General features: G+C 64.6%; 1 protein-coding gene across 3 annotated transcripts in view; it reads left to right on the forward strand.

The window, feature by feature from the left end:
• The first annotated feature begins 27 nt into the window (after window positions 1-27).
• Window positions 28-11,434, forward strand: part of ACAP3 (ArfGAP with coiled-coil, ankyrin repeat and PH domains 3) — a 14,626-nt gene continuing 3,219 nt past the window's right edge. Inside the window, exons 1-18 of one of the 3 annotated variants that reach the window (XM_046662737.1) lie at window positions 28-180; window positions 3,985-4,042; window positions 4,745-4,864; window positions 5,082-5,135; window positions 6,283-6,341; window positions 7,059-7,242; window positions 7,732-7,776; window positions 7,914-8,009; window positions 8,098-8,172; window positions 8,680-8,691; window positions 9,337-9,449; window positions 9,538-9,589; window positions 9,789-9,889; window positions 9,961-10,072; window positions 10,335-10,543; window positions 10,634-10,703; window positions 10,824-10,918; window positions 10,997-11,199. In XM_046662737.1, the coding sequence (XP_046518693.1) occupies window positions 134-180; window positions 3,985-4,042; window positions 4,745-4,864; window positions 5,082-5,135; window positions 6,283-6,341; window positions 7,059-7,242; window positions 7,732-7,776; window positions 7,914-8,009; window positions 8,098-8,172; window positions 8,680-8,691; window positions 9,337-9,449; window positions 9,538-9,589; window positions 9,789-9,889; window positions 9,961-10,072; window positions 10,335-10,543; window positions 10,634-10,703; window positions 10,824-10,918; window positions 10,997-11,199 (1,705 nt within the window). In that variant the 5' untranslated portion in view covers window positions 28-133. Of the gene's footprint in view, window positions 181-3,984; window positions 4,043-4,705; window positions 4,865-5,081; window positions 5,136-6,282; window positions 6,342-7,058; window positions 7,243-7,731; window positions 7,777-7,913; window positions 8,010-8,097; window positions 8,173-8,679; window positions 8,692-9,336; window positions 9,450-9,537; window positions 9,590-9,788; window positions 9,890-9,960; window positions 10,073-10,334; window positions 10,544-10,633; window positions 10,704-10,823; window positions 10,919-10,996; window positions 11,200-11,434 lie in introns of those variants that run through there. The other 2 variants (XM_046662738.1, XM_046662739.1) reach the window with 2 other exon arrangements.

Raw genomic sequence — 11,434 nt, forward strand, 5'->3', positions numbered from 1 at the left:
CAATTCACCGCGGCCGAGCGCCGAGCGCGGTCAGGCGGGCGGGCGCGCGGGCGCCGAGCGGGCCGGGCCGCCGGGGATGCCGCTCGGGGCGCCGCGGTCCTCGTGCCACTGAGCGCCGCACGCCGCCGCAGCCATGACGGTGGAGTTCGAGGAGTGCATCAAGGACTCGCCGCGCTTCAGGTGCGCCCGCAGCGCCGCGGCCCTTTGTGGTCGGCGGGGTGGCCGCCCCCTCGGGCCGCCGGGGACGAGCGCGGGACGGGGGCGTCGGGGCCGCCTTTGCAAGGGCGCGGGAGCCGGTGACGGGAGCCGGAGCACTCTCCTGGACAAAGCGCGCAGCGCCGCGGCGCCGGGGCCGGAACAAAAGACGCCCCAGTGCCGGGCACCGCGCGGAGGGCGCGCGTGGGGGCGGGGCGGCGCAGCCCCCTCTCGGTAGAGCGTCCACCCTTGCTTTGTGTCTGCACCTTCGTGCTGGCCACTGCGCGGGGCTGACACCCCCCAGGCCCTGAGTCCGGCTCCGGCCGGGGTTGTCCGGGTGCGTCTGTCCTGAAGTCTGTCTTAATCCATGTGCCCAGAGCAGTACTGGGGGGACAGACGTCTGGAGCCGCGTCTAGGGCCTGGGTCTGGCTGCCTGGCAGGGGTGACCTGGGGGCCTGGAAAGGTGGGAGCTGGGCTGAACAGACTCGTGTGAGGTTCTGGGCTGTGCAGTCCCTGGGTTTGTGTTTTTAGTCCTTCTTGGAAGGGCAGGCATGGTCATTCATGTGCAGCACATGTTTCAATGCGTGTACATCTGCCTTCACGTAGCACCCCTGTGTGCCAGGTGCACACATGTGAGCTCTGCTCCTCTGCACCCTGCCTTGAGGTGCCAGACCCTGCATGAATGTGTGGGTGTGTTCCACCCGGTGCTGGGGTGCTTGATGCATACGTGTAGACTAGCAATGGTTGCGTGTGCATGCGTCCCCTCGATGTGGATGCATACACGTACTGTGTGTTCATCGTGCACGTATGAGTTTTGCCACTAAACGCACATGTTAGTTTGCGTGTATCCCAGCCCTTGATATACATATCTGTGTACATGTGTGCCCCATATCCACAAGTGCACAAGTCTGTGTGTACACTGTGCCCCTACATGCATGTACACTTGATTGCACATGAACATGTTTACAGTGCCTCCGTGCACATGTGCATTTGGTCACGCATGTGTGTGCGTGCTAGGTCTCTGGGGGTGTGCCAGCGACAGGGCCTGTGCATGGGTGTCTCAGTGGGCCTGGGCATCGCTGCTCCCACCCCTGAGTCCCTAGGGCTAGCTCCTTACACAACCACCTCAACAGGGAGTCAGCAACAAAGGCCTGAGAAGGCTGGGGGTTCAGGGTCAGGGGTCAGCCCAGAGAGTGGCCCCATGCCTTGAGCAGAGGGGCCGTGGGCGGTCCTCTGTGTTCTCCCATCTTCCGTTGCTGACTGATTGAGGGAGGGGGTGTGAGCAGCTTGGACACCCACGATCCTGGGCCCCCAGCACTGCCCACTGTGCTCCAGGGCCCAGGGGCAGGGAGGCATAGCTGGGCCCCACCTGGGGCTCAGTTCTGGCTGAAGCCCCCTAGCCTCGCCCTGGACCCTCACTCAGAAGCCTCATGCTCCTCCTTGCCCTGTCATGTCGTGGGCGCTGGCAGCCTGCTCTCCTCCCGGCCTTTCCTCCTTCACCAGCCTGCTTTGCCTGTGGCGCCCGCAGTGGGAGTGGCGGCTGCCTGGGCTTTGCGTGCCTCCTCCGGCAGGGAGGGGCTGCCCAGGAAAGTGCCAGCCCGGCCTGGGGTGGAAGCTGAGGAGATTCACTCAGACCCTGGATCACAGAGGCCACCCTGGGTGGGTTTGGGGGTTGGGCTGAGATTTGATAGGGGTTTGAGGCTGTCCTGGGGTCCCCCTGTCTGCTCAGCCTCAGGTGCTGGTGAGGATGTAACCTGGACTTCCTGGCAGCCAACCTGGGGCTGCCCGGGTGGGGCTATGCTGGAGGATGTGGTCAGTGATAGGGAGCCAAGTGGCCCCAGCCTTGGGAAGGGACACTCTGCCTGCATGCTCTTGGCTTGGGGAGAGCCCCAGAGCCCCGGGATGCATTTGGCTGGGGGGGTGGGTCCAGACTCTCCCACACAGGCCTGGGGAGCTGCCCACCCCTCCTGCTTGTGCCCCCTCCCCTGGGTGGGGCTTTAGGCGCTGAGTCATAGCTTCGGTGGGGAGCCAGCCACTCCCTCCTCCCCACCCTCCAAGCTGTGAGGAAATCCTGGAGTAAGGGCAGGAGAGGAGGCTTTGGGTCTTTGGGGCCTCCAGGGGGAGAACTGAGGGGCATGGGGCCCCCAGGACAGGACTCTGGCTCTTGGCTCTGCTGAGCACCCACCTTGCCCCCATGAGTACATTCGTCAGCATCTGGCACAGCCCGACCCTTGCTGGTTCTTCAGGGACCAGGCCACCCGACCCCCAAGGACAGCAGCTCTCCTGCAGGGCAGTTGGGGTGGCTGGAGCTCCAGGGACCATGTCTTCCTCTGCAGCATTCTCTCCTGGGTGGGTGGTCCTTCCCTGCCCTGGCACCCTTGGAGGTAGGGGAGAGGCTACGGCAGCGGTCAGGGTCCCCAGGGTCCGAGCCTCCCACAGTTGGCCATGCTTCAGGCCACACCTCCATGCGGTTCGGGCTGGGCAGCTGAAGGACAGTCCTGGGTGGGCTGCGGGCTATCCTACTGGGGCGTGGACAAATGTCCCCTCTCACCCCTCCCTGCTCAAGAACTCAGAGTTCCCTTGGGGGCTGCTCAAAGAGGAGCTGATGTCCTGCCAGAGAGGACAGTGGGGACCTTCTACCTGGGGCTCTCTTCACAGTTCCTAATTGAGGGCACACTGAGCTACGCCAAATGTGAGGGACTAGGTCCCTCCTCCTAGGCCTGGGAAACCCTGGATCACGCCCCTCCCCCACCGGCCAAGGGGGCAGCAAGGGGCCACTAGAACTGGGCGGCCTCCCCTCTGCCGGCCCTGCCCAAGTCTTGTCCCTGGAGGCCTGGCCTGAGCCCCATCCCCATCGTCCCTCGTCCCCCGGAGGCCAGATGGGCCCAGCTCCCAGCCAGCTGAGTGGGTTGGGGGGTGCGCTGGGATCCTGGCCCTGTTTCCCTATTTCCTGTTCCCGGAGCCTTGGGGGGGGGGGTGGTCACGTGCCCAATCCATCTGCCTCTGCCTTCCGGGGATTCTCCGGCCAGTGGCTTCTCTGGTGATGTCATATGTTAACTCTTCCATCCCCGAGGCCGCCCCGTTGTCCGTTGTGGTGTTGCCCCAGTGGGAGCGGGCTCCTCTGAGGCCTGACCCACCCCTCCCTCCAGGCAGACTGTGCCGTTTGGTGTTTTGAAGTGGGGAGAGTTGGAGGGCACCGCTCCGCAGCTGTGGGGGTCTCATGGGCTCTGGCTGAGACAAGTCTGCTCTCGGGTCCCATGGGCCCAGGCCCGGATGGGCTGAAGCAGGAGCAGAAGGGTCAGGGGGTGGGGTCCAGGTAGGGTCTGGGGTCAACTCTGAGTCCTGGAGAGGGGTGAGGGCGGAGCCGAGGGCATGGCCAGTGAGGCTTGGCCTGGCCCTGCTGTGCACCTCCCCTGGGGCTCCGGCCCCTCCCTCTGTCCTCAGGGGCTTGTCTGATCTTCTCTCCCTGGGGCCATGGCAACCAGACCCCAAATGGGGCATCAGAGCCAACTGGGCCTCTTCTTGCCTGGGGTGGTAGTGGGCCTGGGTCTCTGGAATCAGCTGGAGCTGGGTCCCAGTCCCGCCTCTCCTCCCAGGGCAACATCTGCCTCTCCCAGCCTCCATCTCCTGGCTTGTCTGAGGGGCGTGGATGGCAGGTGGGCCCACAGGAGCAAGTAGACATCGGCTGAGCAGTCCCCTCCCACTGAGGACCCCTTTGGGGAGGTGCCTGGGAAGATGAAGGCCCAGCCTAACCTGGTTGGTCTCTAACCACCTCCATTCTAATTGCAGGGCGACTCTCGACGAGGTGGAAACAGATGTGGTTGAGATCGAGGCCAAGTTGGACAAGGTAAGAGGCAGGGTCAGGTATGCCCGGAGGGTCCTGCTCTGCCCCTGCTTCACTCACATTTCATGCAGTCATCCATGTGTGCACGTGAGCCTGCGTGCGTCACACATGGGCGTGCTGCCTGCACATACCAGGCACAGGACGCGGGTCTGTCCCTCGTTTGTCCCAGCTGTGGCCTACCCTACCTGTTCTGGGTGCACATGCTGCATGCACACGTGTGTCTGCCCTGGGTCTCCTCACATGCATGGGGGTGGGCCGTGGAGAGTCCCCTCTGCTGTCTTTAGGGTGGGGACAGCTGCTGTGCCTCTGAGTATCTGGGTTGGGGTCCAAGGGCAGGAGCAGGTCAGGGGAGGAGGGGACAAGCTTCAAAGCCAGAGGGAGGAAGGAGGGGCAGGATCCCTGAGCCCCCTCACTGGCTGTTTCTGCTGACTGTTGGCCAGGACCATGCACCGATCCCACCCCTGGGTTCCCTGCTCGGGGCTTCCCCGTCGTGCTCCAACCTCCTGCTCTGGAGGGAGCCAAGGTCCAGGTGGTGCCACGCTGTCCTCCCAGCGCCAGGCAGTTTTGGGAGGGTGGGCGGGCAGGGGCAGCCCCTCCCCAGCCCAGGGCTGCTCAGGTACAGCTGTGGCCTGGACTCTTGGCAGTGGTAAAGGCTGGTGCTTGCAGGTGACGTGGTGAGTGTTGCTCCCTCTGTCCTGTCCACAGCTGGTCAAGCTGTGCAGCGGCATGATCGAGGCCGGCAAGGCCTATGTCACAACCAACAGGCTCTTCGTGAGCGGCGTCCGTGACCTGTCCCAGCAGTGCCAGGGTGACACCGTCATCTCGGTGAGGGGGGCAGCTGACCTCTGACCTCTGATCTCTAGTCAGGGGCAGGCACGGGCTGGCAGCCCCTCAAGGGTGCCCAGGCCCTGGGAGCAGGTGGGCGTCTGCACTGGGTTACAGGGGCAGCTCTGTGGCCTGTGGGCAGGGAGGTACTGGGCACTTAGGGGGCATGGCTGTCCCATCTGAGTGAGGGGCCTCCCCCCAACCTGCTTCCCCCCAGGAATGTCTGCAGAGGTTTGGAGACAGCCTGCAGGAGATGGTCAACTACCACATGGTAAGCCCAGACCGGGGTGGAGGCCTGTCCAAGGGCACGTCCATCCAGCTTCCTCATCGCTGTCATCCCATCCCAGGCAGCGCCCCCACTGGCTCCCCGCAGGCCCCGCCCAGCCTGGAATGCTCTCACTGGGCTGGCTCAGAGGGAGCTGAGCTGGCTGGCGGCTACGGGAGGAGGCCACGTTTCTGCTCCTTGGTCTGTGGGGGTGGGGCCATCACTGAGGTGTTCTGCTGTGTCCAGGTGAGGGCCAGACAATGAGAAGGTCCTTGGATCCTGGGGATGGGAGGAGGTAACACAACCCAGGGCTGCAGGCAGTGGGGTCTCGAGGTGGGGGAGGCCTTAGAGGTTCATCCAGGGCCCCCTAACTGGGCAGGGCTTCCCAGCCAGGTGGCGGGAGCATCTCCCAGGCTGACCCCACAGCCCTTGGATGACTCCTGACCTCACTGCTGCCTGGGCTGGGCTGGGTCACCTCGAGCCCCTCGGGGGCCCCCATCACAGACACACAGAACAGGGACCAAGGCACACGTAGGGGGGTCAGACCGTGGCCTGGGAAACAGAGCCTCAGACTAAACAAGGGGCCCCACCCCGCAGGGGAAGTTCAGAAATAAACCCGCTCAGGACAGGTCATCCTGCCCTTCTGCCTGTCTATCTGCTACTGGCTAGGGCCCAGCCCTACCCCCGGGTGAGAGGATCTGATTCTGGGTCCAGTCAGTGCTGTGGGGAGGCTCCTCCAGCTCCTGACAACCACTGCACCCCCTCCCCAGGCCAGGTCCCTCAGGAGCTCTGGGCTCTGACCTATCTTTCCACTGCAGGGCTGGTCATCTTCAAGGTGACCTCTCAGGGCCAGGAGGCAGTGGGTGTCGCTTGGTGCCCTATGGGCCAGCATGAGGTGTGGCTGTAGGAGGGGCCATCTGGGACACCTGGGCCTTTTGTCTGGCCGAGAGCCAGGTGGGGGAGACAGGCAGGTGATCACAGCTGTCGCCTCTGGGTGCCAGCCCAGGCCTGGGGGCCGTACCCACTCCCCTGCAAGGCTGGCTCTACTGGAGTGACCAGCTGGGTCCCAAGCAAGCTGAGCGGGGCTTTCCCTGGTTCTCACCTGGGGGATAGGGGCCGGACCCCAACACCCCCACCCTCCCTCGGCCCCCAGATCCTGTTTGACCAGGCCCAGAGGTCCGTTCGGCAGCAGCTCCACAATTTCATCAAAGAGTGAGTGACCCCATGACCCTCAGACCCCCGGGGGAGGCCTGGCCTCTCCTGTCTCTGGGAGGGGTCAGCAGTGACACCTGTGCAGGAGTAGGGAGCAGACGAAACTATGCTTGAACTGGGGAGGATTCTAGAGCTGAGGCCTCCAGGCTCAGGGAGGGGGCGCTCAGCAAGGGCAAGGCTGAGAGGTGGGACGTGGCTGGGGCTGAGGAAACAGCGTGCCTGAAGGGCAGGGCAGGGATCAGGGAGCACTGAGGGCAGCCAGCAGGGCCTCAGGCCAGGGGTGCGGGCCAGACCATGAAGGGACTTAGAGTCATGGTGGGAGGAGGTGGGGCTGGACCGGGGTCTGAGCTTGGCGCCTGCATGTGCAGTTGAGGTGTGTCGGGATCCCCGAGTGGAGATGTCGAGTTGAGTTGGGTATGTGAGTCTGGAGTCTGGGGCAAGGCTAGGGGTCGCTCCAGGCTGCAGTGAACCTGGGAGTAAGGTAGTGGAGGGTGAGGGGGAGGCCTTGAGCCAGGGGAAGGGGCCTGGCTGGAGGGGGAGGGAGGTGAAGCGAAGTGGGGACAAGAGGGATGGTTGCAGGGGCAGCAGGGCTGGGACAGGGAGGCCCTGCCTGGGAGCACAGAGAGTGGCTGGGAACAGAGGGAGGGCATCTCGTGCAGATGGGAGACCCCATGCGCGCCCCTTCTCAGACTCTGACCTAACGCCCACCGGCCGCAGGGATGTGCGGAAGTTCAAGGAGACTAAGAAGCAGTTTGACAAAGTGCGAGAGGACATGGAGCTGTCCCTGGTGAGGAATGCCCAGGCCCCGCGGCACCGGCCCCATGAGGTGGAGGAGGCCACTGGCGCCCTGACCCTCACCCGGAAGTGCTTCCGCCACCTGGCACTGGACTACGTGCTCCAGGTCAGCCACTGGGCATGGAGTGGTCGTGTCCCGGAGGCGGGCGGGAGCTGTTCCTGTGTTCCTGCAGACAGATGGAGCTGGCATCTCTAGGGGCCCCTCTGGCTCGAGAAAACCCGAGATGCCAGATCTTGGGAAGGGACGTGGGGGAGGTGCCCAGGCAAAGGCCCAGAGGTGGAGGTGGGCTGCACACAAGGCCAAGGCTGGGGCTGTGGGCTGCAGGGGGTGGAGGCCTCAAAGATCTTGCTGAGGAAGGGCTTGGAGGGACCTGGAGCAGGGGTGAGAATTCCTGGCTTTGCCTATGGGAGGGACCCTGTCTTGACATGGGAAAGGACTCTGGGACCATGGGAGGGTGGGGCTGGCACAAGTGCAGGGAGCTGAAGACAAGCTGGGAGTCTCAGGGTACCACAAGCAGCCTGAGGGGATGCTGTGGCAAGGTACAAGCGTGGGTGCCTCAGCCCCGACACGCTCACCTGTTCACCCCCCCGTCAGATCAACGTCCTCCAGGCCAAGAAGAAGTTTGAGATCTTGGATTCTGTGAGTGCGTGGTGAGGGGCGGGCCAGGGGCTTGCCCTTGCATCCAGGTGTGTGCGGTGGGCATGCTGGGTGTGGGTGCACATGTGGGGCCCTGCCACTGCTGCTGAGCGCCGGGCCTCCCATGCCCCCCGCTGCAGATGCTGACCTTCATGCATGCCCAGCACAGCTTTTTCCAGCAGGGCTACAGCCTGCTGCACCAGCTGGACCCCTACATGAAGAAGCTGGCTGCCGAGGTGCGTCTGCAGGGAGGGTGGGGCTGGGCTGGGGGTTGGGCTGGGGGCTGGGAGGGTCACCTCCTTCTGTGACGCCCCTTCCCCACAGCTGGACCAGTTGGTGATTGACTCAGCAGTGGAAAAGCGTGAGATGGAACGCAAGCATGCCGCCATACAGCAGCGGGTGAGGCCCTACAGCCCCTGGCCTCCCTGCATGGAGGGGACCCCAAGAGGCCACCACCCCTCGGCCCCTCTCCATGCCGCTGACCTGGGAGCCCATCTGCGCGTACATTCCCTCTCTTCTTCTGGGCCCACCCCCATGTAGGGGCTGACAGGGCTTCTCTTTGGGATGTGCAGTCAGAGGTGGAATGGGAGGGGTGGCCCTACTCTCAGGGCTGTGTGGGCAGAGGGGCCAGCCCCCTCAGCGCACAGATGCCAGGGCTACAGCCGGGATCCGGGGTCTCTTTCCTTCGAGGCCAGTGGTGGCCTGTGGGGCCTCAGTCACTGGCTCCTACTGGAGCCTCCTTGCTCAACCGCCAGACAGCTGCCTCCGCACTGCCCAGAGCAGAGGTTGGCTGCAGGCGGGAGTTGCTATTTCAGGACCACAGGGAGCCTGGCGGGGTGGGGGGCAGGGCCTTCACTCACTGGCTCTCTCTCCCTCCTTCCACCTACCCCTGCTTGGCTCCTCAAGACGCTGCTGCAGGTGAGGAGGTGTCCACCCTGGGGAAGGGGGGTAGGGGGGAGGACCAGGAGCCCGGACCTCTGCCCTCCCCCACCCCGAGGCACTTCAGCACCAAGGACACCTCCCGCCAGCCTCAGAGCTCCCCAGGCACCTGTGCCTTATTCCTTGTAAGCCGTGGCTGGCACCAGCAGGACCTGGGCTGAGCCGGGACTGCGTCCCCCACGGGAGTGGCAGCAGCTGTCCCTTCCTGCCCCCACTCATCCAGGGGAGCAGGTGGCTGGGCCTCCTCTTCTACCGCCCGACACACAGGACAACACTCAGTGTCTCCCCGGCCCGCGTGAATGGAGCTCTGTCAGGCCGCGGAGCAGGCCCAGCTGGCGACATGAATGGGGGACTCAGGATGGGCGGAGGCAGTTTCCTTCCTGATCCCAAAGCCTGCTGTCCCTCCAAGGCTGGGGGTGGGGGCTGGAGCTCTCAGGGCCCCAGCTGTGATGTGAGGTGTCTGCCCCCAAGGGGGTTCGGAGCAGGTGCCTTGCTCGGGTCAGGAAGTAGCTGTGAAGAGCAGCGCCCCGCCTCGACCTTGGCTCTGGGGGAACCTGGGAGGGTGGCTGTGTCCTCACAGCCGGGGGTGGGTGCTCACTGCACCCGGGCTCCCACCACCCCCAGGACTTCTCCTATGATGAGCCCAAAGCAGAGTTTGATGTGGACGCGCCCAGTGGTGTGGTGATGGAAGGCTACCTCTTCAAGAGGGCCAGCAACGCCTTCAAGACGTGGAACCGGTGAGGGAGGGGCCTTCCTCTGGGGCTTGTGGGGCAGCCATGGGGGCTGGCCCTGCCTGACCCCCTCCTGGCCTGTCCACCTGCCCAGGCGCTGGTTCTCCATCCAGAACAGCCAGCTGGTCTACCAGAAGAAGCTCAAGGTGTGCTGCTGGGGCCAGGACCCTGGGGTGGCTGCTCAGTGGGCGTCGCACAGGCTGAGGACACTGACGGGCACCAAAGCCTGAGTGGTCATCAGACAGACCCCTTGGGTCTCAGACAGTCTGTGTCTCTAAAGCGGCACGATAAATGGGTGGTCAGGGCTGGGCGCTGACCGTGAGGGCCACGGTGTGCCGCCCACAGGATGTGTTGACTGTGGTGGTGGATGACCTCCGCCTGTGCTCCGTGAAGCCATGTGAGGACATTGAGCGGAGGTTCTGCTTTGAGGTCGTGTCACCCACCAAGTGAGGAGGCCCAGCCCGGGGTGGGTGGGGGAGGGTGCCCCGCCACCCAGCCTGATGGCCCCTCCCCCCAGGAGCTGCATGCTGCAGGCTGACTCCGAGAAGCTGCGGCAGGCCTGGGTCCACGCCGTGCAGGCCAGCATCGCCTCAGCCTACCGGGAGAGCCCAGACAGCTGCTATAGTGAGGTGTGGCCCTCCTAGCGCCCTCCACATGCATGCACATGCCTGGGTGCCACAGGGAGATGGCCTCTGCAGTCTGCATGCAAGCGTGCGCGTGCAGTGTCAGCATGTGTGTGTGAACTGTGTGTGTGTGCACACACATGTGTGAAGGCTTGTGCTTCGGGGCCCTAGCCTGTGCTGGCATCTCTGGCTGGGGAGGAAGAGGGGCTCCTGGGGAAACTGAGCCTGGAGCTCCTGTAGGGCTGAGTGCCCCTCACACCATCCCCAGAGGCTGGACCGCACGGCATCCCCATCCACGAGCAGCATTGACTCAGCCACGGACTCCCGGGAGCGCAGCGTCAAGGGCGAGAGCGTGCTGCAGCGTGTGCAGAATGTGGCTGGCAACAGCCAGTGCAGCGACTGCGGCCAGCCAGACCCCCGTTGGGCCAGCATCAATCTGGGGGTGCTGCTCTGCATCGAGTGCTCAGGCATCCACAGGTGGCCCACTGGGTGGGCTGGAGCGGGTGCTGGGGCGGGGCTGCGCCTTGACACCTACCCTGACTCATGCCTGCCCCCTCTGCCGTCCAGGAGCTTAGGTGTCCACTGCTCCAAGGTGCGGTCCCTGACTTTGGACTCATGGGAGCCAGAGCTGCTGAAGGTGCGTGTGGGATGGTTGCAGGCCATCAGGCCGCTGGTGGGCGAGTTGGGGCCAGGAACCCGTCTGCAAGCTTGGGGGTTGTGAGCTGAGTTGATGCCTGCACTCCCCGTTCCCTGCTAGCTGATGTGCGAGCTTGGAAACAGCACCATGAACCACATCTATGAGGCCCAGTGCGAGGGGCTGGGCAGCAGGAAGCCCACGGCCAGCAGCCCCAGGTGAGGTGGGGGGCAGCCTGGACAGGGCCCGGGGAGCCCCAGCCCGCGCGTGCAGCCTCATGTGTACCCCTGGTCCAGACAGGACAAGGAGGCCTGGATCAAGGACAAATATGTCGAAAAGAAGTTTCTGCGGAAGCCACCCTCAGCACCAGCCCGGGAGGCCCCCCGGCGCTGGCGGGCGCAGAAGTGCCAGCGCCACCACAGCTCTCCCCGCGCCCCCACTGCCCGCCGCAAGATCCGGCTGGAGCCTATCTTGCCCTCCGTGGCTGCTCTGTCCTCAGGTGGGAGAGCTGTCTGCATGCTGCACCCTCGGCCACATAGCTGGGCAGGGGTAGGGAGAGGGCTGTAGCGGGGGATGAGCCACAAACCCTGGGCCCCTGGGAGGTCAAGAGAGGTGGGACAAGAGGGAAGGAGCAGGGGCTCACAGAGGCTCAACTCCCAGCATGACCTGGGGTCCCCCCTCCCGTAGCCTTAGTCCCCCGTCCCTGCAGCAGGCGCTGTGGAGCGGCCCCCTCC

The sequence above is a fragment of the Equus quagga genome, chromosome 5 (assembly GCF_021613505.1).
Source record: "Equus quagga isolate Etosha38 chromosome 5, UCLA_HA_Equagga_1.0, whole genome shotgun sequence".
NCBI classification, from domain to species: Eukaryota; Metazoa; Chordata; class Mammalia; order Perissodactyla; family Equidae; genus Equus; species Equus quagga.